Here is a 27,239-nt window from a genome sequence, read left to right on the forward strand (position 1 = left end):
TTAATTCTGTTGATTACTCCTATACTTTTAGATATTTTAGTCACCAATTCGTTGATATGGTATTTCCAAGTTAACTGCTCCTCTATGAAGACACCGAGAAATTTTGTTTGTTCTACTCTTTGAATGTCATCATTGTTAAGTACAATTTTTAAATCATTTACATCATCAGTCTTCTTTTTCTTATTACTAAAATAAATATAATTACATTTCTTTGAATTTAATGATAATCTATTAGCCTTAAACCATTCACAAATATAATGTAATTGGTTGTTGGCAGTACTATATAATTCATAGATGTCATCATTACTGTAAAATATATTTGTATCATCGGCATATAGTATAAATGAAAAAAGATCCGATGTCTTAAAAATGTCATTAACATATAAAATACATAATAGTGGTCCAAGTAGTGACCCTTGTGGTACTCCACATGTTATATTTTTCAGTTCCGACAGCAAAGATTCATATTTAGTAGGCCTACACTGGGATCGATTTTCAAGGTAACTTTTAAACCATTGTAATGCAACAACACCGTGGATTCCATATTAACTTAACTTATATAATAAAATGTTATGGTTTATCGTATCAAAGGCTTTGGATAGATCTAAAAATTACCTATTGCATGTGATTTGTTTGCAAATGCACTTATAATTCTATCTGTAAGATCCACCAGAGCCATTGAAGAAGAAAATTTGCTACGAAAACCATTATTGACCATTATGAAGAATATTGTACTTATCTAGAAAAGAAACAATTCTAAGAAAGGCAATACGTTCTAAAATTTTGGAGAAGCATGATAAAATAGAAATTGGTCTATAATTACTAATGTCTCCTTTGTCTCCAGATTGGTAAACGGGTGTAATCTTAGCTATTTTTAGTTGGCTAGGAAAAATACCCTTAACTAATGATGCGTTAAAAATATGGCAGAGCGGTTTGCTAATTAAGGCTGCTACTGCTTTAACTACATTGGGACATAAACCGTCTAACCCAGCAGCTTTATTATTTTTAAAATTATTTATTATATCACATATTTCTTCTTCGGTCGTTGGAAAAAAGTACATTGAATGGTTGTTTGGTAGTTTTAAATAATCATTATAATCAGAGGGAATTTTTCTATCAAGTGAGGAACCAATTTGTGTAAAAAAGTCATTAAATGCATTTGCAATATCTTGCGGTTGATCCAAAGATCGACCATCACAAGTAAAATTAATATTTTGTTTACATTTGACTTTTCTGTTTAATGAATTATTTATTACATCCCATGTTTTCTTTATGTTCGATTTAGTACTGGAAAATTGTTCGTTATAATAAGCTAATTTAGATGTTTTTACAAGAGTATTCAATTTATTTCTAAAAGTTTTATACTTTAACTCATTTGGGCCTCTTGGATATTTAAGAAACTTTTTATACAGTTTATTTTTTTGCTTAATAGACTGTAAAATCCCATTGGTCATCCATGGTTTTAATTTTCTCTTATTTTAGTTTTTAACAGTATGCAATGGAAAATTGTTTTGGTATACTGTTGTAAATTTGGATTGGAACAAATCATAAGCCTTTTCAGGGTTAGACAAAGACATTACATCATCCCATTCGTTTGTGGCCAGATCTTGTTTAACATTTACAATATTTAAAGGATTAATTAGGCGATACGCCTGAATAGGGACATCATTTTGAAATGAATCATTTATAAATTAAGTGATTTGAAAAATTGGCAAATGATAGCTAACGTCACAATATAATATACCCCTTGTGACAGGTAGATCATGTGAATTTGTTATAATATTATCAATCAATCTAGCAGTATTACTAGTGATTCGAGTTGGTCTATTTATTAAGGGTAAATAGAAATTACTATATAATATATTTAAAAAGTCTTGCGTTGAGTTTATACTCGTATATCGTAAAAGGTCTATATTAAAGTCACCCATAATATAGTTTAGCTTATTTTCTTTATCTATTGTTGTAAGTATTTTATATCAAAATCGTCCACAAAGTGGTTACTGTTTACATCTGGTAGTTTATAAACAACACCAGCGATAATATTCTTTCCATGATTTTGATTAATTTCAATAAAAATTGAATCACATGAAATATTTGTCAAGTAAATGTCATTTCGTTGAGTATATGATCTTAAATTACTTACATACAAAGCAACCCCACCACCTACTCTACCGTTTCGATTTTTAGATAACAATGTATAGTTAGGTATATTTAACGGTGGACTATTTTTAGATAACAATGTATAGTTAGGTATATTTAACGGTGGACTATTTTTAGATAACAGTGTATAGTTAGGTATATTTAACGGTGGACTATTTTCATTACACCATGTCTCCGAGATACCAATAATATAAAACTGAAAATGTAGAATTTCAATAAATTCCATGATAGCATCCAAATGTTTTACTAGACTTCTTGCATTAAAGTGGATACTAGAAAAACTTTTTTGAGTATCTACTGTTTTAAATTTGCATGCAAATTGATCACAAAGAAAATAATTAGAAAGGTTTGTGCGGCCGTCTGCATTGGTGATGTTTCATCAGATGACCTTCCTCTATTATGTGGCGTCCCACAAGGTTCGCTGCTTGGAACACAGCTGTTTTCCATCTATGTTGCCCCAGTTGCTGAAATAATACGAAGACACGGATTATGTCATCATTTAATTCTATGCAGATGATCTACAAATCTACGTTTCTGTCAAGCCTTGCCAGACCAAGTTTCTGTCCGCCGTAAAACGGTTAGAAGCATGCACTGCTGAGATTAGAAAATGGATGGGCTCCAACTTCCTCAAGCTAAATGATAAAAAGACCGAGGTGATCCTATTTGGTTCTGTTCAGCAGAGAAAAAAGATCCGGTTTGATGGCCTACATATTGGTGGCGTACTAGTCAATCCATCATCAGAAGTTCGTAACCTTGGTGTACAACTTGATTGTAAAATGACCATGGAATCACATATCAACAAAATCTGCCGATCTGCTATTTTCCATTTATGTAACATCGCCAAGATCAGACGTTAATTGAACCATTGTGCAATAGAGCAGATTGTGCATGCTTTTGTTACCAGTCGGCTTGATATGGAAAATTCTCTGCTGTATGGTCTGCCAAAGAAGCAGTTGCGGACTCTCCAGAAGGTGCAAAATTGGGCAGCTCGCTTGGTGATGTGTGCCAAGAAGTATGATCACGTCACACCATTGTTCAAAGAGTTAAATTGGCTACCCATGGAGTCACGTGTGTTAAATTTAAGATCCTGCTGCTGGTGTTCCGATGCCTAAATAGTTGCGCTCCAAAATATCTCTCAGAATTGTTGACAGTCAAGAAAGGAAAGCGAGAACTAAGATCTAGTCATCAGGTGCTACTGGACATTCCAAGGAGCAAACATAGTTGGGGATATCGGACTTTCAGTGTTGCTGGACCTAGGCTCTGGAACCACCTACCCTTGAACATTAAACACACATCATTATTGAGTCACTTTAAGTCACTACTCAAAACTCACCTTTTCTGATTTTTTACAGCGCCATGAGCAATGAATGTTGGAATGGCGCTATATAAATCGAACGATTGATTGATTGATTGATTGTAGAAATTTTGGTCAGGATCTAGATCAAATTTTCCTGCAGAATTTGTAATCAAACTTGAGTTGATTTAGTCTATTTGTATTATTGGTATTTCCTGAAACTGAATCGCTACCAGTAGTAGAATCTGGTGGGTTTAGGGTTCCCCTAACCCTAACCCTAATCGCTACCAGTAGTAGAATCTGGTGGGTTTCTCTTTGTATTATGAGTTGCTACTGAACAAGCCATATCACATGATCACATAATAATATAGAGTCAATTCCAAAAATATAGATACCCAATTGTTAATAATTTTATACTTACAATAAATAAAATGATACCAGTAAACAACATTAAATAAACGACAAAAAAAGAAACAAGTTAACGCCGCTCGGTAAAACCGACAGACAATTATTATTATTATATTATTATTATATCAACATTTATAAAGCGTCAATTCAAGAACCGAGGTACAAAATCAAAGGCGCTGGGCATGTTAGTGGTCGAAAAAATGAGTTTTGAGCAATTTTTTAAATAAGGCAACAGAAGAGCAGTGTTTAATTTGTGGGAGGAGTAAATTTCAGAGTGTGGGTGCTGCAAAAGAAAACGATCTATGACCAAAGGTTTTAGTGGCTATGCGTGGAACAGAGAGTAAAAAATCATCAGATGATCTAAGAGAGTCCGTCCAGGAACATTGACGGATGTAAGCAGGTTGGTTGAAAAGAAGTGCTTTAAAAGTAAGGAGCAAGATTTTAAATTTGATTCGATTGTCAATGGGGAGCCAGTGAAGTTCTCGAAGAACAGGTGAAATGTGAGAGCGACGGTTTGAGAACATGTTAAACATACAAAGTAAGGTACAGTATTCAAAAATACCACATATGCATATTATGGCATGTACCGGAATGAAAACAGCAAAATATTAAAAGTTATTTATAGTTTAGTTAGTCAACAAATATATGGGAAAAAAACTCCATAATAAACACTCCAATATTACTCCCTGTTAGTATGATTCAATCTTGTGCAATTCGGCCATACAACCTTTCATTTATATACAGATTTCCGTTCCGAAACACTGGTTTCTTACCTTTCGTTATATGCTTTCTGCATTTCTCTGTATGATTTCTATTTAGCAATATCTGCAGCGGGTAAGTCCTCTATTACGAACGTGTCACATTCTTTGAGAGTTGAGTTTTAGCGCGCTTTAACACGATACGTCGATCCGACCTGTAGACAAAACGAGCGATTATAATATGTCGTCGCGGTTTGTCAGCTGATGTTTTGGGTGGTTTGCCGGTGCGGTGAGCCGCCTCAATGTCAACGTTGGGATAGCCTACAGTAGCTTGTTGGTTATGATATTTTTTTCAGGGGTTTTTCACCCTTTTCTTCTGTGATGCCACCAAATCTAAGGTTAAACCCACGGGAATGACGTTCAAGACTTACCATTTGTGTCTCCAGACGTTGTAATGACGGTAGAGTATGCCGTTGAAATATTTGCTATTTTATTTGTCAGATCAACATTTTTCTTTTCGAGATCACTTACTGATTCTGCAGTATAAGCTACAGATTTTTCCATATCTTTTTGAATAGATTCCATCTTATCCATCCTTCTTAATAATGTATATTGATTTTTAAGTAGTACGTCAAGCCTACCTCGCATTTCTCCTGCGAGCTTTTGAATTTCCCGCCGAAGGTCAGTTAAGCCCTCACCTGGCTAGATAGTAGATGCAGTAGGAGGGCTTTCAGAAACAGCTTGGTCAGATGTTAAACGTAAGTTAGATTTACGAGTTGATCGGGCTGCCATTTCCTATAATATTGTAATATGTTGAATCTTAAGTCGATGCTTATTAGTATTTCACGGCGATCGGATGACGATGGTTCAGGAATAGTGATTTTGATTCAATTTTGGCGGAGCTAACTTACGTACGTTCTACATGACCTACATGACCTACGATCAATAAATGGTATGAACAAACAAATGGTATGAACAAACAAAAACGGAAAACATTATATTTAAATAGACTAGTTTTTATTCTGGATTATAGTTTTATATAAAAACATGAATATCTTACAACTTACCAACAAATTGAATTGTGTATAATAATTATTTAAAACGTGTATTTGATAGTGGACTTGGTAATTATACATTTTTTATATAACAGCTATCAAGGTTAAAATAATATAATTTTAAAAATTACTTTGGCAAATCCCATTCTCAAAAATAAAATAACGAGTTGTTTAAATGTAAGTATTTAAATTAAGGAACTTAAGGATCAAATTAAGTCCGACTACTACCGATATACAAAAGTATCCATAAAGCATTGCTAGACTCTTTCGGTAAAGTACAAAACTATTTTAAATACTGCCATAAATAACTCTGTAAACGTTTATGTTGGTCAGGTACAGTAAAACCAGGGGCAAACTTTTCTATACAGTATAGTACTATTTATACTGCCATAAATAACTCTGTAAACGTTTATGTTGGTCAAGTACAGTAAAGACAGGAGCAGATTCTTTCTGTACAGTAAAGTACTATATATACTGCCATAAATATCTATATTAATTTGAAAGAGTTCTACTGTACTTTTAAATCGGTAACAAACTTTCAGACAAGTAATAAAAAATATATATTATACACAGTATAAATCCATGAGTTATAAATGTTCTGTTTAAAATACAGTTACAAAAGAAAGCATTATTAGTATTAAATTTTAAAAATACCAATTTTACAGCATATTTGAACACTTATCTTTATTATAAACTATTAATACAATTAAAGACTTGCCAACACTTGCTTCTTTAATGAAATTTATTATATTCTAAAGGTTAAAATTCAATGAAATGTATTTTGGGGAAAAATGTTTAAACAGTAATGTTTGTTCAAATACTCAAATTATAGAATGCCTTTGATGACAATAATTATATGCACTGTCTGTAATAACCTTTATAATCTAGTTGCTCATTTACAACATTCCTCAAATTCTGATGGCAAACAAATCAATACACATTTTTATATATTATTTTTTCAAAAATAAATATAAATGTATACATTTTAGTGTATTGCACAATTCCCTGAGAAGTATATATTTTTATTAACTGATCTATAATATCTATCAAATACATATGTATTATACTGTATTATACTGTATAAGGATATGTATGATAAATAGTTTAGATCACAACATTGTACTACAAACGTACTGTAGCTATTTTTATTATCTTCCCTGAAATTATAAACTATTTAACCTCATAAAGGAGAAATACAGTTATCTCCTGTAAAAACTGGCAAGAAATGGCCAACTTAACAAATAAAAGAAAAAACCTTGAAACATTGTGTGAAAAATAAGTGAACTTGATACTGAGTGAGTAACAAACAACCATTTGAGATTACTTAATGCAGGATATATACTAGATTGATCAACAATAGCCAAACACCAGAAATAAATAGAACATTATGACTGTATGAGGCAGTATGGTTGATATTGAGTAACAAACAACCATTTGAGATTACTTAATGCAGGATATATACTGGATTGATCAACACCAGAGGTAAATAGAAAATCAAAAAATAAGACTACATAATAGTTTGAAAAATATTTTTTTACACAGACCAAGCATCAAAGGCAAATAATTTGAGCAGTTAAATTCTCTAGATTATCTCTATGCTGATAAATGACATTTTTGTGGTGGTGTTATATTAACCAATAATTAGTTTAAAAAATGAGCTAAACTTAGCAAGTTCTTGAAAAATAATTGTGTTAAGATCTGGTAATTTGATCAAGAATCCCAGTAAAATAAAGTTGATTATCATTGGATTCTGATGGTGGTGAGATAGGTTGTGATGGTGGTGAGATAGGTTCTGTTTCTAGGTGAGGAATACTCTCTTCATTTGGCCACAGATTACCTGGATTATTTGAGAAAGGAATGTATTGTTGAGCTGTTGTCTGCTGTAAAGACTTGTTTAATTCATTTGGCATTTGATAGCCAAAATTATTTGTGTATGACATATACGATGAATTTTTATTAATCATCTTCGTATGACTTGATAAGTTTAGATCAATTGATTCCTGTAATGGAACTGGAGAAAAACCATTACTATTAGGTTCCTGAAAAGACTGTGTTAATAAATTGGGCATTTGAAACCGACTTTGCTCAGAAGACGACTGTAGATTAACTTGCTTATGTGAATTGGGTATTTGAAACAGACTTTGCTCAGAAGAAGACTGTAGATTAACTTGCTTATGTGAATTGGGCATTTGAAACAGACTTTGCTCAGAAGACGACTGTAGATTAACTTGCTTATGTGAATTGGGCATTTGAAACAGACTTTGCTCAGAAGACGACTGTAGATTAACTTGCTTATTGGGCATTTGAAACAGACTTTGCTCAGAAGAAGACTGTAGATTAACTTGCTTATGTGCTTCACCAAAGTCAAATTTTTGTAAAAAATTCAAAGCGGACTTATTACTACTATCATGTTCAGGTTCAGTTTGCTTGTTTTTTGAATCAGTTTGTTCTTTTGACCTTGATGATGAGAAATACAAACTGTTAGGATTTGATAACACCTGAGAGGTACTAGGCTGTGCAAGAAGGTCTGTTAAAGAATCTGTTGGAATCATGTCAACTCGTGGAATGATTTCATTCATCCTTGGAATGTATGGGTACTGATTTGGCGTGTTTAATTCTTTATCTGAGGATACCGATTCATTATCACTAATTATAATTGGGTCCAGTGGTAAAGATGCTTTCTGCTCGTCAGCAAGCATAGACTTCAGCTCCTCAACACACACTTCAGGCATCAAACAACCTTGTATATTTAAAAAATGGAAAACTTACAATAACAAGTTTGAATAGTTAATCATTATAGAAGACTAGATAGAGTATTGGTAGGCCCTAATATTGATTTTACTTATTACACTATCTAGCATTGTATTCTAGTTAATCATTTAGAAGACTAGATAGAGTATTGGTAGGCCCTAATATTGATTTTACTTATTACACAATCTAGCATTGTATTCTACTAGTTAATCATTTAGAAGACTAGATAGAGTATTGGTAGGCCCTAATATTGATTTTACTTATTACACAATCTAGCATTGTATTCTATTGTATTGTTCTCTGGTTTGGGAGGATAGGTATAAATGGATAGTAGAACAATGTTGATTAATGATACATGTTATTAGAACATAGTAGCTACCATGTACAATGTATTGTTCTCTGGTTTGGGAGGATAGGTATAAATGCATAGTAGAACAATGTTGATTAATGATACATGTTATTAGAACATAGTAGCTACCATGTACAATGTACAACAATCTATGATATTATTAATTGTTCTGCCGCAAATCTTTAAATCATTTTAATAGAATTATATAATAGATGGTGGGGTGCAATATTCCGCAGCAGAATTAAATAAAAGATGATGATGTTATTATAGTGCTCTTTATTTGAGCTCCAATATGGAAGGAAGAACACCATTATAAAATACATACCTATCAATTTAGAATCATCCTCTAGTCGTACTCGTATGATTTGCATTTTAGATTGAGATCCTGGATGACGACGTAATACTTGCTCAACTCGTGACCATACACTTAAAACAGATCCTGTAAGAACATGGTAGTTAGTCTTTCGAAGACCTGACTTGCATCTAGTTGTTGATGTTGTAAGTTTACAATTACCCGTCCTGAAATTTGACAAAGAAATGATTTAATGCTAAATTACTAAAAATAAACAATACTTACAATTGTATATATCTCATTTTATTATAGTTAAGTTAATTGTATGTTCTACAGTATAGAGGGCCTTGACATCAACTAGCCTTCGGATCGATCTTCAAATAAAAGAAAAATAAATCAAGTTCAATATTAAAATACTAAATCTTGATTATCATTTAAGAATCTGAAAACTACTCTTTAGTTTATTAGTTATCTGCAAGCCACGCATCACTGGCACAACAGTTCATCTAAGAGTTTATTGGTAAGGGATCATTTGAGATGTAAACTGTGACGCAGCCACGCATCACTGGCACAACAGTTCATCTAAGAGTTTATTGGTAAGGGATCATTTGAGATGTAAACTGTAAGTGACGCAGCCACGCATCACTGGCACAACAGTTCATCTAAGAGGTTATTGGTAAGGGATCATTTGAGATGTAAACTCTAAGTGACGCAGCCACGCATCACTGGCACAACAGTTCATCTAAGAGTTTATTGGTAAGGGATCATTTGAGATGTAAACTGTAAGTGACGCAGCCACGCATCACTGGCACAACAGTTCATCTAAGAGTTTATTGGTAAAAAAAGGATCATTTGAGATGTAAACTGTAAGTGACGCAGCCACGCATCACTAGCACAACAGTTCATCTAAGAGTTTATTGGTAAGGGATCATTTGAGATGTAAACTGTAAGTAACGCAGCCACGCATCACTGGCACAACAGTTCATCTAAGAGTTTATTGGTAAGGGATCATTTGAGATGTAAACTGTAAGTGACGCAGCCACGCATCACTGGCACAACAGTTCATCTAAGAGGTTATTGGTAAGGGATCATTTGAGATGTAAACTCTAAGTGACGCAGCCACGCATCACTGGCACAACAGTTCATCTAAGAGTTTATTGGTAAGGGATCATTTGAGATGTAAACTGTAAGTGACGCAGCCACGCACCACTGGCACAACAGTTCATCTAAGAGTTTATTGGTAAAAAAGGGATCATTTGAGATGTAAACTGTAAGTGACGCAGCCACGCATCACTAGCACAACAGTTCATCTAAGAGTTTATTGGTAAGGGATCATTTGAGATGTAAACTGTAAGTAACGCAGCCACGCATCACTGGCACAACAGTTCATCTAAGAGTTTATTGGTAAGGGATCATTTGAGATGTAAACTGTAAGTAACGCAGCCACGCATCACTGGCACAACAGTTCATCTAAGAGTTTATTGGTAAGGGATCATTTGAGATGTAAACTGTAAGTAACGCAGCCACGCATCACTGGCACAACAGTTCATCTAAGAGTTTATTGGTAAGGGATCATTTGAGATGTAAACTGTAAGTGACGCAGCCACGCATCACTGGCACAACAGTTCATCTAAGAGGTTATTGGTAAGGGATCATTTGAGATGTAAACTGTAAGTGACGCAGCCACGCATCACTGGCACAACAGTTGATCTAAGAGTTTATTGGTAAGGGATCATTTGAGATGTAAACTGTAAGTGACGCAGCCACGCATCACTGGCACAACAGTTCATCTAAGAGTTTATTGGTAAGGGATCATTTGAGATGTAAACTGTAAGTGACGCAGTGTGTTTGACGTTTGACTACTGATCGTGAGATTGAGGTTCAAATCCAACACTCGCTGCATTGGTTGTATCATTAGCCAAGACACTTTACTTACCCGGTTAGGTCAAGACACAACCTTGCGCTGATTACTAGCTACATTATGGGAGCATGTTTCCATACATGTTTGATCCAAAAAAAATGACTGGGGTAATAATGTTCAGCACTTAGAGGTTTCACAACATTAGGCACTATATAAATCCAGGATATTATTATTAACATGCATTCTGCACATTTTTGCTGGAATTTAGTAAGAATAATGTGTTTATGGTGGAATGTTACAGCAACTTAAAAAATAATGCTGCTAAACTGACTTACCCATAAGAATGATTACAATGCATTTCAGAATAATGTGTCTATGGTGGAATGTGACTTAAAAAATGATGCTGCTAAACTGACTTACCCATAAGAATGATTACAATGCATTTCAGAATAATGTGTCTATGGTGGAATGTCACTTAAAAAATGATGCTGCTAAACTGACTTACCCATAAGAATGATTACAATGCATTTCAGAATAATGTGTTTATGGTGGAATGTTACAGCAACTTAAAAAATAATGCTGCTAAACTGACTTACCCATAAGAATGATTACAATGCATTTCAGAATAATGTGTCTATGGTGGAATGTGACTTAAAAAATGATGCTGCTAAACTGACTTACCCATAAGAATGATATGCATTTCAGAGTAATGTGCCTATGGTGGAATGTCACTTAAAAAATGATGCTGCTAAACTGACTTACCCAAGTTCAAGTTCAAGTTCAAATTTATTGTCAAAGGCCCTGTTCAGACCCATGGCGTTAGACCGTTTTAGCGTACAACGTTACTATCAAGGTCACGTTACAAACCGCAGAGAAAAAAACGAGGTGTTCAGACCCATAGCGTACGATTATCGTTACAACGGAAGTACGTCATCCAGGTTGTTTCTAGTTGCATATTCATGTACTCTTACCCATGTGTTTTCATCATTATTTCCACTGTATATAGGCCTAGATCTCATCCCTACAATTATGACAAAGTTTGCCGTAAATCAAACATACCTCAGCATTTATTTAAGAAAAATATAGTAAAGCCAAATTTCTGTTTCTATTGTTTTTATTTTGTAGTAAAAAACATTTTCCCCAGGCTATTGACTGTTACGAAAATAAAGCAGGCCTCGTAATGATGAAGAAAAAAATGATTGTTGATTAGTCTATCCAGTCCAGTCAAAAAGATATATATTCTTTGGTCCAGTCGGTTGAAAATAACCCTTAACTTGCTAATAAAAGGGACACAGCTCCCCTTGTTTGTTTACTGATTTTTTTAGGAGTTAGGGGGTTTTCAGCATTAAACTTGTCCAGTCTTGTCTGCCTTGTATGAATGAGTGACTTGATGTCCCACGCTAGTTTTTAGCTTGAATGAAATGCGTGAATGGCTCTAGGCCTAGCTAGGCCTAAAAGCGGATGGGATCGTAGTCCATATGTTTAAATACAAGGTGCATGTATTTATGTCATTTGTTAGAAAATATAATGGTAATCAGTTGATAATAGTTTGTAGCCTTTGTAACAGTTGTATTTGTAGTGTAGTTAGGCCTTATTTATTCTGGCCTTTTTGTTATTGAAATCCATCTCACACATTGACGATACAAGATGTCAGCCTAGGTCAAACCTTGTTTCGCGTCATAACAGCAAACGTTCTGATTGGATACAACGTTGACTTACAGTAGCGTCGTACGCTAAAACGGTACTATCAACCGTTTTCCACTACAACGCTACAACCGTTGTACGACGCGTTGTACGCTAATCCCCAACTGTTCAGACACACATTCTTTTAGCGTCGTACGCTAAAACGGTCTAACGCCATGGGTCTGAACAGGGCCAAATACACAGTAAATGAAATTTGCCTTCCAAGGTTCAAATTACAATAAAAATAACAACAGTTAAAAACATACAATACTATACAATGGATAAGATAATATATAAGAAAATATGCTATGTATAAAACATTATGAACAATATAAATATTAAAATACTATATAAAGAATAAAATATAAAACGTCTCAAGTTATCTTTTAAATTGCTTGTTGTATTGCCTGATTGCACACGGAAGAAATGATTTATTATGACGCTCAGTCTTCTTAATTGAAGGAATCATCCTTCCGGATCTACTGAAATTTATAAAGTTAAAAAGAGGATGAGACTGGTCGTTAATTATACATTTTAGTTTTTTCTCCATAACCTTATCGCATATATCATGGATAGATGGGACGTTTGCACCTATTACCTTCTTAGCCATTTTGATTATTCTCTGTAATTTATTTGAGTTATACTTAGATAAACTATTTAGCCATACAATACAGCAAAATGTTAATATGGACTGTATCATAGCCTGATGGAATAGAGACAGCGCATCTCTGCCAATCTTAAAGTTTCTTAATTTCCTTAAGAAGTACAATCTTTGGTTTGCCTTCGCATAGACTTTGGCAGTGTTGGCGTTCCATGACAGTTTTTCATCTATCCATACTCCTAAATATTTATGTTCACTAGTTGTGCGGACATCATTATCTTTGATATTTAAAGGTATAAGTTGCCTCTTAATTTTACGAAAGTCAAACACAATTTCCTTTGTTTTATTTACATTAATACTTAGACAGTTCATATCACACCAGTTAATTATATTATTAACTTCAGTTCTATACGTGCTCTCATCATTGTTTACAATTAAGCCTGTGATACAGGTGTCATCAGCAAATTTAACTATTTGACATGATTCACTTCTAAGGTCGCTTGTATATAATGTGAACAACAATGGAGATAACACGCATCCCTGTGGGGCACCGGTGTTTGAAACAATGATATCAGACAAAACATTATCAATTCTAACACGCTGGGTTCTGTTTTTCAAGAAATCTCTGATCCATAGACAAACAAAAGGATTAACATTCATACTAACTAATTTATCAAGAAGTATGTTTGGTTTCATTGAATTGAAAGCCGAAGAAAAATCTAAAAATAACGTCCTTACATATTGCCTAGGTTTATCCAAAGTTTCATAGATTGGATGCAAGAGGGTAGTTATTGCATCGTCGACACCTCTATTACTACAGTATGCAAACTGATTATTATCAACAAAAGGCAACGTTTCTTTAATCAATACATCTTTAAATAGCCTCTCAAAGCACTTTGTAAAAATTTGGGTTAGAGCAACAGGACGATAATCATTTAATATTTTCGGCTTAGGTACTTTATTTATTTGGGCTATTATTGAATACTTCCACATGCATGGGACACAAGAAGAGCTTAACGACCAGTTAAATAATCTACAAAAGATAGGCGCAAGTTGTTTATAGCATGACTTTAAAATATTGCCAGTTAGTTTATCTGACCCAGCTGCTTTATTTGGCTTAACACCCTTAAATACTTTCTCAACTGAAAGCAGATCAAATTCAGGTACATCAGATTTGGTTGTATTTAACTCTAGGTTCAGTTTAACATCATTATCATTAGTATTATTAATTTGGTCATCATTATCAAATCTGTTAAAAAATATATTCAGTTTATTTGCAAAGTCCAATGGGCGGGATCCGGATGGAACTATTGTTGTGTTCTGCCTTTTCGCGTTTCCAATAACTTTCTTTAATCCATTCCATGCTTGCTTGGGGTTACCGCTATCAAAATCATTCTTTATTTTCTCTCCAAATTTGCGTTTGGCATCATTAATTCGCTTTTTCATTAACTTCTGAATACGCTTCTTTTCCATAACATCATTATTGCGGACAGCTTGTTGTTTTTGCTGTAAAAGTTCTCGGATATCCTTAGTGACCCATGGTTTACTATTTGGATAAATTTTTATTTCCTTCTTTTTAATGATGCTAGACTCACAAAAATTAATATATTCAACAATTGTTTCCATAGTGGCGTCAATAGAATCTGTATTCATAAACACATCCCAATTCGTAGCTTCAAGACATCCTTTAAATTCCTCCATACTATCATTTGTCCACACTTTGATTTCCTTGACCATTGGTTTACTTTGTTTTAACTTTTGTTTATAAGCTGGTATTAAATGAATCATCTTGTGATCTGATTTACCAAGACCTGCCTTAGGCGACGACTTGTACGCGTTCTTTATGTTGCCGTAACAACAATCAAGTATTTTGTCACCGCGTGTGGGAAAGTCTACGTACTGATAGTAATTCGAAACCTTCTTGAGGTCGCACGAGTTAAAGTCACCAGTGACTAACTTAACAGCATCAGGGGATTCTGTGTCCAGCTCACTTAATATGGTTTGAATGTCAGATGCAGCTACTTTCATATCAGCTCTCGGGTGGATGTAGACTACTGTGACAAAAATGTTATTGAACTCGCGAGGAAGATAAAATGGACGAAGCGAAACAGTAATGAGTTCATAGTTAGTAGTACACCGCCGATATTTCACCGTAACATTGTTGCACCATAGACTGTTGACAAAAACGCAAACACAGCCTCCAATGGATTTTCCAGAGTCTAGTGTTCGGTCAGACCTTTCACATGAGAATCCATCGATGTTTGTATCAAACTCAGAATCAGTATCTGTAAACCATGTCTCAGACATACATATCAAATTTGCATCACGATAATCCTTGAGATAAAGGGTGCATGCTTTCAACTCATCCAGTTTATTGCGAAGTGACTGAGCATTCCCTGTTAGTATAGAGGGTAGCGGAGCAGAAAACTTACGGCGTTTAAGTCTAGCTTTAAGACCACCTCTTCTCCCTCGTTTCCTATTTTTGATCTGCGCTCCTAACGTGTCAGTGTCAGTGGCACTAGGCCTAGATCTACGTTGCACGCCGGGTAACGCAGCAACAGAACAGAAACCAGAGCTCGAAACACGATATAACTATACTTAGATACATAATGAAAGTAAAAAGGGAAGAGGGCGTTTTGGACCATGTGGATATTTAGGATTTTGCTCTCTCAAGGGCTCCAAAATTATCCGGTTTTAATTATTTTATAAACAGAATTTGTGGTTAAGTGTCATTTATATCTTATTTATGTTGGGATTCTGTAAAATTAGCACCTGGTTTGGTTTGAATCTGATGTTAACACGTTATCCAAAAGCTAGGCCTAGGTAGGCCACAAACCGGAAGCTACCTAGCCAGGCAGTGTTCACTCTAGTGACTAGCTGAGTGAGGTGAGCAAGAGTACACGTGGGAATAGGCTATACAACAAACAAGGATGCCTAGACCTAAGACCGTTAAAGGAAAAGGGAAAGAGGATGAGGTGTTAATAGTTGGAGATGAAGACTCGGCAGATGATGTTCCAACAGATGCAGTTTTGAAACAACTATCTGATATAAAAGACCAAGTCAAGTTTATACCCAGTCTCTTAGAAAATATGAGGGAAATCAAATCGTCCATGGAATTCTTTAACAAACTAATTGAAGAAAACTGTGTTAAGATGAAAAGCATTGAGCAAGAAAATAAACAACTGAAAGAAGATAACGAAGATCTTACGAGAAGAGTGGAGAAATTAGAGAAAGAGCAGGATGAACAGAATCAGTATAGCAGACGAGAGAATATTGAAATAAGAGGTATATCACAAATTGCAAATGAAAATACTGAAGATATTGCACTGAAAGTTCTAAAGGAAATCGACAGTAGTATAAAAAAAGAGGACATCGAGGCGTCACATAGGATTGGTAATCGAGATAGAATAGACAGACCAATAATTGTCAAATTTTGCAGCAGAAAGAAGCGTGATCAAGTATATAATGACAGGAAAAAGATTAGGAATACAACTACTGATATGCTTGGATACACAGGTAAAAACCACATATATGTTAATGAAAACTTAACTCAAAAGAAACGTAGTCTTATGGGAAAAATAAACGATATAAGGAAGACAAAGAACTATAAGTATTTGTGGACATACAATGGGCGCATCTATGTACGCAAACAACAGGGTTCAATGTTGATTGTTATTAATAGTGAAGATGATATTGGTAAAATTGTATAATAATGCTAATAGTTTTTCTGTACTTAAATATTTATTTATATGGTTTTAATGGCTAACCAAAATCTAGATTATCAATTACATAATAGCTGTAAGACATATTCGTCATCTGAATTTTGTAATTTTTTTGATAATAAATCTCAATCAGTGTTTTCAGTATCTCACATTAATATTAGATCGCTTAACAAGAACTTTGAAGAATTTAAATTATTTTATGAGGAATTGGTTCAAAGTAAATTTAAAATTATAGCCTTGTCGGAAGTGTGGCAAGTTACAAACAAGGATTTGTTTAAAATGAATAATTACTCGTTGGAAACTAAATGTCGTATTAATCAAAGAGGAGGTGGAGTAGGAGCGTACATACATGATTCAATTAATTATACGGCTATTGATTATAATGTACATCATTCTGAGTCTTTATGGCTGGAAATAGATGTTGGTCAAAATAAATCCCTCATAGTTGGAGTTTTATATAGGCAACCAAATACAAACGTTGAGGAATTTATTGAAAGCCTAGAATTGTCACTTGCAAATATTAAACAACAAGGTACTGAATGCATATTAATTGGGGATTTTAATATTAATGCCAGTAATTTAAATGCTGCAGATGCTTTAAGTCTAAAAAATAGCTTGTCTTGCTTAAACTTTATACAACTTATTAATGTATATACACGAATAACCAGTAGTTCAAGAACAACAATTGATCATGTATATACAAATATCCATTCTAGATTTTTAACTTCAGGAACCATAGAATTAGATATATCAGACCATTTGGCTACTTTTTGTATGTTAGAGAACTTTAATGACTACTTCCAACAGACTGATCAAATCAAATTTAGAAAATTTTCCAAGTTTAATATCCAACACTTCCAACATGATCTTATGAATGTAAATTGGTCTGAAGTATTTGATAGTCAAGAGGTAAATTCTGCTTACACAGAGTTTAAAAGGTTATTTCTAGAAGTTTGTAATAAACATGCACCATTAGTTTTAAAAACTGTTAACCCAAGAAAGAAACTAAAGAAACCATGGATTAATTCTAGTATAAAAAAATCAATTAAGCATAAACATAGGTTATTTTCAAAGGTAATAAAAAGTAACTAGATTTAATTCGTCACTATGACGAATTATAGGTTATATGCCTTGATTTAAATAAAGATAATTGATTTTTAAAAGATATATTGATTGATTGATTTTCTCAGAATCTTTAATTATTTATAATATATGATAGGACCTTGCTAACGCGAACACCATAGCCGGTATCACAATCCGATCAAAGATCCATATGCGTATAATGTCATAAACCACATTTGTTGTTACATAATAAAATAAAGACATAAGTTAATTTTTATCTAGATTTCATTATAAATCATGTGTATAATCTATACACTAAGAAATAAATTTGAACAAACAATACGGATAATAAAAAAAAAAAATTCGTATTTCGTTTCCCAAGGTGAGACTCGATCTCGGTACCTTGAATGCCATAGACACGAGCACAGACCACCGAGCCGTACACAACTGACTAAAAGTTGTAGAAAAATTCCTCCGTGTATTTACTATGCAGTAACCAGTTTGATGCAAATAGATTATTACATACCGAAATGAATTATAATTTTTTACTATGATGACATCTTTAAAATGTATACAAATGATGGACTGTCAAACTACATACTTTTAACTTTAATATATGAATTTTTGAAGGAAGAAAGTTAATGTTAAGTTTGTTATTTTGGCCTAAGAGAATGTCATAATTTGTTTGATTGTCGAAATTATTTTTTTTTAATTTAATATGCAATTAATGATGACTTAATCAACTTTTGTTCTCTTTATTTCATAAGAAATCATACATATGATACATACACTTCAAGAAAATTAAATAAAAAATAGGTGTTCCCGAGCATTCTAACGATATATATTAATTTTAAAATTTAGCATATTTTCACCATTTTGTTAACTTACACGTGCGTAGCCTGTCACTTTTGACGTGCTCGTATAACGCTGTTTCGCATTGAAAAGTGAATAAAATATGATGATATTATTAAAGAAAGGTTATACAACAGTAATCGGACAAAAACAGTGCGCATTAACGTTTGACGCGCAGTGCACGTGCAAAAATCTGCGCACTCATGGCAATTTTTTAAACGCTTAAAATTGCCTGAAACGTATTCTAATTTCATCGAAAATAAATTCTGACAATTTTCAACATTCTAAGCGCGCGTACGCATGCGTTATATGCGCTACGCACGTAATTGTATTGCCATATGATGAAATATGACCTGAAATTTATGAGTACCAAATTTTGTTTAAAAGTGATTCATGCTTGTGAAGATATGATTACAAACGTGATTTCGTTAAATCGCACGTAGACCGCGTAATGTTTGATTGCGCACCCTGAAAACATAACCACATCGATTCCTGGCCATAAGGAATATACTCTGAAAAATTGACTTAGATAGATGAAACTGATATCAAGATAATTCACGGACAAAATAGTGCTAAGGAAAGAATAAACTAGATTTAATTCGTCACTATGACGAATTATAGGTTATATGCATTGATTTAAATAAAGATAATTGATTTTTAAAAGATATTTTGATTCATTGATTTTCTCAGATTCTTTAATTATTTATAATATATGATAGGACCTTGCTAACGCGAATACAATAGCCGGTATCACAATCCGATCAAAGATCCCTCTGCGTATAATGTCATAAACCACATTTGCTGTTACATAATAATAAAGACATAAGTTATTTTTTATCTAGATTTCATTATAAATCATGTGTATAATATATACACTAAGAAATAAATTTGAACAAACAATACGGATAATAATATAATAATAATAATTTCGTTTCCCAAGGTGAGACTCGATCTCGGTACCTTGAGTGCCATAGACACGAGCACACACTACCGAGCCATACACAACTGACTAAAAATTGTAGAAAAATTCCTCCGTGTATTTACTATGCAGTAACCACTTTGGTGCAGATAGATTATTACATACCGAAATGAATTATAATTTTTTACTATGATGACATCTCTAAAAATGTACAAAAAGGATGCACTGTCAAACTATATACTTTTAACTTTAATATATGAACTTTTGAAGGAAGAAAGTTAATGTTAAGTTTGTTATTTTGGCCTAAGAAAATGTCATAATTTGTTTGATTGTCGAAATGAATTTTTTTTTATTTAATATGCAATTAATTATGGCTTAATCAACTTTTGTTCCCTTAGTTTAATAATAAATCATACATAAGATACATACACTTCAAGAAAATGAAATAAAAAATATGTGTTCCCGAGCATTCTGACGATCTATATTAATTTTAAAATTTAGCATATTTTCACCATTTTGTTAACTTACACGTGCGTAGCCTGTCACTTTTGACGTGCTCGTATAAGGCAATTACGCGTTGAAAAGTGAATAAAATATGATGATATTATTAAAGAAAGGTTGTACAACCGAAATCGGACAAAAAGAGTGCGCATTAACGTATAACGCGCAGTGCGCGTGCAAAAATCTGCGCACTCATGGCAATTTTTTAAACGCTTAAAATTGCCTGAAACGTACTCTAATTTCATCGAAAATAAATTTTGACAATTTTGAACATTTTAAGCGCGCGTACGCAAGCGTTATATGCGCTACGCACGTAATTGTATTGCCATATGATGAAATATGACCTGAAATTTATGAGTACCAAATTTTGTTTAATTGTGATTCATGCTTGTGAAGATGTGATTACAAACGTGATTTCGTAAAATCGCGCGTTGACCGCGTAATTTTTGATTACGCATCGTGAAAATATAACCACATCGATTCCTGGCCATAAGGAATATACTCTGAAAAATTGACTTAGATAGATGAAACTGATATCAAGATAATTCACGGACAAAATAGTGCTAAGGAAAGAATAAATAAATAAATAAAGATTTTGACAGAATCAAGAGGTTATATGCATGATAATGCATATAACCTAATTACAATGTAGATATGTTAGCAAAGTATAAACGATATCGAAATTGTCTTACAAACACCTTAAGAACAGCAAAACAGAAATATTACTCAGATCAATTTGAAGAAAAGTGTGGTAACACAAATAAAATATGGGAAATTATTAATGATATTTTAGGAAGAGGTAAGAAGAAAATGAAATTACCTAATAAATTAGAAATTAAATCATGTGATGGCAATGTTAATATAGAAACTAATCAAACAGCAATAATTAATGGTTTTAACGATTATTTTGTTTCAATTGGAAAAAATCTTGCAGAAGAATGTATTGATAACACAAATGTAAATCATAATATATATTTATCAACTGTACCCCAGAATTCATTATTTTTCAATTATGTTGTTGATGAAGAAGTAAATGATATCTTAAAGGGTTTAGATAAGAATAAAGCTGTAGGCTTGGACCAAATTAATCCTAAATTAATTATATATGCAGCAGATTATATATCTAGACCTTTTACGTATATAATTAATTTGTCACTATCTACAGGGATCTTCCCTGATGACTTAAAAAAAGCAAAGGTATTTCCATTATTTAAAAAGGGTCTGCCATCAGATCCAGGGAATTACAGACCAATATCTGTATTGCCACAATTTAGTAAAGTATTTGAGAAAATTATAAATAAGCAACTTTTATGTTATTTAAGTAAATTTGATTTATTATATCATCAACAGTATGGATTTAGAGAAGGGTACAGCACAAAACTTGCTATTATTGAGTTAGTACAAAATTTGTCTGAGAAATTAGATAAGGGAAACATAGTTGTTGGAATATTTTTAGATCTAAAGAAAGCATTCGATACAGTCAATCATCAAATACTACTGGATAAGTTAAGTGCATATGGGATAAGAGGGTTGCCATTAGCTTTATTTAAAAATTATTTATATAATAGGAAGCAATGTATCAGTGTAAATGGAATAGAGTCTAATGAGAATTCAATAACTTGTGGAGTACAACAAGGGTCGGTCTTAGGACCTACATTGTTTCTTATTTATGTAAATGATATTGTAAACTCTTCTGACTTTTTTGATACACGATTATTTGCAGATGATACTAGTTTATTTTGTTCTTTTAATCCACATGAAATTGTTGACCTAACAAATGTAAATGAGCAGTTGAAACATATAGTAGATTGGTGTGATGTTAATAAGTTGACAATTAATTCTAAAAAGACAAATTATATTATATTTCGTAATCAGCATACAATAATTGAAGTAAAGGGGGATATATACATAAAGGAATCAAAATTAGATGAAGTTGAAGCTACAACTTACATTGGGGTAGATATAGATAATAGACTTACATGGAAAGTGCATTCTAATAAGGTTAATAAAATTATTAGTTCTAAGGCTGGTTTATTGTACAAACTTAAATATGTTGTACCCCAATCAATTTTGGTGCTTTTATATAATTGTTTTATTTTGCCTCATATTTCATTTGCATTAGAAGCTTGGGGTAACACTTATAAAACTCATTTAAAACCAGTATATTTAACACAAAAACGTATTATACGCACATTGACTTATTCTGATAGACTAGCACCAACATCATTATTATTCAAAGAACTTAAAATTTTAAATATTTATCAGCAGCATCAGTATTTAATTACTTTATTTGTTCATGATAGTTTACATGGTAAATTTCCAGATACAACTCCTAAATATTTTTTGTATATTAATTTTCGTTATTCATCAAGGTCTCAGACTAGAGAAAAGTTGTATGTACCAAAATATAGAACAAACATAGGACAACATTCCATCAAGTATTCTGGTGCAAAGCTCTGGAATGAAATCCCGGATGATTTAAGGTTTCTAACAAAAAGCAAATTCAAAAAAGAAATGAAAACATACTATTTGTTTGTATAGTGATATTTATTTATTTTATAAGAGAATTATATTGTATATATTTGAGAGAAAGTGTATTTAAAAAAAAAAAAAAATGTTAATGTATATTAATTTTATTTTAGACAAGTAGCCCTAATTTATTTATATAACTATTTATATTTCAATGTTTAGGGGCTGAACTTGATTAGTTTTAACTATTTTTTAGCCCTTCCCTTGATATAATTATTATTATTTGTATATTACAATGTTTATCATTTATATTTATGGGTAAATAAAGAAAGAAAGAAAGAAAGAAAAATAAGGCAACTGGATACAAAAATATCACCGAAACAACAAATTTAAGACGATATAACAAGACAATTTCCGAACCTTGGTGGTCGCCCTCAGTGTAGCGCCCTCTCTCCCCTTGGTGGTCGCCCTCAGTGTAGCGCCCTCTCTCCCATAAGAATGATTACAATGCATTTCAGAATAATGTGTCTTTGGTGGAATGTCACTTAAAAAATGATGATGCTAAACTGACTTACCCATAAGAATGATTACAATGCATTTCAGAGTAATGTGCCTATGGTGGAATGTCACTTAAAAAATGATGCTGCTAAACTGACTTACCCATAAGAATGATTACAATGCATTTCAGAATAATGTGTCTTTGGTGGAATGTCACTTAAAAAATGATGCTGCTAAACTGACTTACCCATAAGAATGATTACAATGCATTTCAGAGTAATGTGTCTTTGGTGGAATGTGACTTAAAAAATGATGCTGCTAAACTGACTTAACCATAAGAATGATTACAATGCATTTCAGAGTAATGTGTCTATTGTGGAATGTCACTTAAAAAATGATGACGCTAAACTGACTTACCCATAAGAATGATTACAATGCATTTCAGAATAATGTGTCTTTGGTGGAATGTCACTTAAAAAATGATGCTGCTAAACTGACTTACCCATAAGAATGATTACAATGCATTTCAGAATAATGTGTCTTTGGTGGAATGTCACTTAAAAAATGATGCTGCTAAACTGACTTAACCATAAGAATGATTACAATGCATTTCAGAATAATGTGTCTATGGTGGAACGTCACTTAAAAAATGATGCTGCTAAACTGACTTACCCATAAGAATGATTACAATGCATTTCAGAGTAATGTGTCTTTGGTGGAATGTCACTTAAAAAATGATGCTGCTAAACTGACTTAACCATAAGAATGATTACAATGCGTTTCAGAATAATGTGTCTATGGTGGAATGTCACTTAAAAAATGATGCTGCTAAACTGACCTAACCATAAGAATGATTACAATGCATTTCAGAGTAATGTGCCTATGGTGGAATGTCACTTAAAAAATGATGATGCTAAACTGACTTACCCATAAGAATGATTACAATGCATTTCAGAATAATGTGTCTTTGGTGGAATGTCACTTAAAAAATGATGATGCTAAACTGACTTACCCATAAGAATGATTACAATGCATTTCAGAATAATGTGTCTATGGTGGAATGTCACTTAAAAAATGATGCTGCTAAACTGACTTACCCATAAGAATGATTACAATGCATTTCAGAATAATGTGTCTTTGGTGGAATGTCACTTAAAAAATGATGATGCTAAACTGACTTACCCATAAGAATGATTACAATGCATTTCAGAATAATGTGTCTATGGTGGAATGTCACTTAAAAAATGATGCTGCTAAACTGACCTAACCATAAGAATGATTACAATGCATTTCAGAGTAATGTGCCTATGGTGGAATGTCACTTAAAAAATGATGCTGCTAAACTGACTTACCCATAAGAATGATTACAATGCATTTCAGAGTAATGTGTCTTTGGTGGAATGTGACTTAAAAAATGATGCTGCTAAACTGACTTAACCATAAGAATGATTACAATACATTTCAGAGTAATGTGTCTATGGTGGAATGTCACTTAAAAAATGATGACGCTAAACTGACTTACCCATAAGAATGATTACAATGCATTTCAGAATAATGTGTCTTTGGTGGAATGTCACTTAAAAAATAATGATGCTAAACTGACTTACCCATAAGAATGATTACAATGCATTTCAGAATGCTGATACTGAGCTATCCAATCAGATTTTGCATGTTTTGGTGATACCTTTGTATATCTTAATTTGATGTCATCAAGTGATTGAACCTTGTTGGTACGGCCAATGTTTGGACGGAACTGTTGTACCATTCCTGTTTCAGCTGCATTTTTCACAAGAATAGCTAGACATTTCTCATTATACCGCTTAAAGAAAAATATTATAACAGGTTTACCATAATTGTTTGAATCCATATTATGCCAGGTAGGATTTGCAAGGAATCTAAAAAAATACTTTAAATATATATATCAAATAAAACAACACACACACTTGTGGGGCATTAAGACATTTATACACCAAATGAGCTTGACGACTACTTAAGGTTAGTTACTTACTTACTGAAATGTAAATGTATTTAGCACTGTACATAACATCAAATGCAATGTATATACAATACTGCATGGCGTTGTTAGAGAGTAACTGAAAAAGAGTTTAAATTACCTTATTTGATTTGTAAAATGAACAGTCTCCTTGAATGAAAAAATCTAATGCTTGATCATATGAAATTCCACGATCTGACACAATCTATATAAGAAACAGACAGCAGTAATAATACCTTATAAATGTTAAAATATGTTATAGAAACAGACCACAGTAATAATACCTTATGAAGTTAAAATATGGTATAGAAACAGACCGCAGTAATAATACCTTATGAAGTTAAAATATGGTATAGAAACAGACCGCAGTAATAATACCTTATGAAGTTAAAATATGGTATAGAAACAGACCGCAGTAATAATACCTTATGAAGTTAAAATATGGTATAGAAACAGACCGCAGTAATAATACCTTATTAAGTTAAAATATGGTATAGAAACAGACCGCAGTAATAATACCTTATTAAGTTAAAATATGGTATAGAAACAGACCGCAGTAATAATACCTTATGAAGTTAAAATATGGTATAGAAACAGACAGCAGTAATAATACCTTATGAAGTTAAAATATGGTATAGAAACAGACAGCAGTAATAATACCTTATGAAGTTAAAATATGGTATAGAAACAGACCGCAGTAATAATACCTTATGAAGTTAAAATATGGTATAGAAACAGACCGCAGTAATAATACCTTATGAAGTTAAAATATGGTATAGAAACAGACTGCAGTAATAATACCTTATTAAGTTAAAATATGGTATAGAAACAGACCGCAGTAATAATACCTTATTAAGTTAAAATATGGTATAGAAACAGACCGCAGTAATAATACCTTATGAAGTTAAAATATGGTATAGAAACAGACTGCAGTAATAATACCTTATTAAGTTAAAATATGGTATAGAAACAGACCGCAGTAATAATACCTTATGAAGTTAAAATATGGTATAGAAACAGACCGCAGTAATAATACCTTATGAAGTTAAAATATGGTATAGAAACAGACCGCAGTAATAATACCTTATTAAGTTAAAATATGGTATAGAAACAGACCGCAGTAATAATACCTTATGAAGTTAAAATATGGTATAGAAACAGACCGCAGTAATAATACCTTATTAAGTTAAAATATGGTATAGAAACAGACCGCAGTAATAATACCTTATTAAGTTAAAATATGGTATAGAAACAGACCGCAGTAATAATACCTTATGAAGTTAAAATATGGTATAGAAACAGACCGCAGTAATAATACCTTATGAAGTTAAAATATGGTATAGAAACAGACCGCAGTAATAATACCTTATGAAGTTAAAATATGGTATAGAAACAGACCGCAGTAATAATACCTTATGAAGTTAAAATATGGTATAGAAACAGACCGCAGTAATAATACCTTATGAAGTTAAAATATGGTATAGAAACAGACCGCAGTAATAATACCTTATGAAGTTAAAATATGGTATAGAAACAGACAGCAGTAATAATACCTTATGAAGTTAAAATATGGTATAGAAACAGACAGCAGTAATAATACCTTATGAAGTTAAAATATGGTATAGAAACAGACCGCAGTAATAATACCTTATGAAGTTAAAATATGGTATAGAAACAGACAGCAGTAATAATACCTTATGAAGTTAAAATATGGTATAGAAACAGACAGCAGTAATAATACCTTATGAAGTTAAAATATGGTATAGAAACAGACCGCAGTAATAATACCTTATGAAGTTAAAATATGGTATAGAAACAGACCGCAGTAATAATACCTTATTAAGTTAAAATATGGTATAGAAACAGACCGCAGTAATAATACCTTATGAAGTTAAAATATGGTATAGAAACAGACAGCAGTAATAATACCTTATGAAGTTAAAATATGGTATAGAAACAGACAGCAGTAATAATACCTTATTAAGTTAAAATATGGTATAGAAACAGACTGCAGTAATAATACCTTATGAAGTTAAAATATGGTATAGAAACAGACCGCAGTAATAATACC

At 32.6% G+C, this 27,239-nt stretch overlaps 1 protein-coding gene across 1 annotated transcript in view; it reads right to left on the minus strand.

The window, feature by feature from the left end:
• Window positions 1-5,168: 5,168 nt before the first annotated feature.
• LOC140044387 (protein strawberry notch homolog 1-like) overlaps window positions 5,169-27,239 on the minus strand; it is a 41,793-nt gene continuing 19,722 nt past the window's right edge. Inside the window, exons 23-26 of the mRNA XM_072088868.1 lie at window positions 25,290-25,373; window positions 24,783-24,994; window positions 9,041-9,234; window positions 5,169-8,355 (exon numbers count right to left, since the gene is read on the minus strand). Coding sequence (XP_071944969.1) covers window positions 7,307-8,355; window positions 9,041-9,234; window positions 24,783-24,994; window positions 25,290-25,373 — 1,539 coding nt within the window. The 3' untranslated portion in view covers window positions 5,169-7,306. The remainder of the gene's footprint in view (window positions 8,356-9,040; window positions 9,235-24,782; window positions 24,995-25,289; window positions 25,374-27,239) is intronic.

This window comes from Antedon mediterranea, chromosome 3 (genome assembly GCF_964355755.1).
Source record: "Antedon mediterranea chromosome 3, ecAntMedi1.1, whole genome shotgun sequence".
Lineage (NCBI taxonomy): Eukaryota > Metazoa > Echinodermata > Crinoidea > Comatulida > Antedonidae > Antedon > Antedon mediterranea.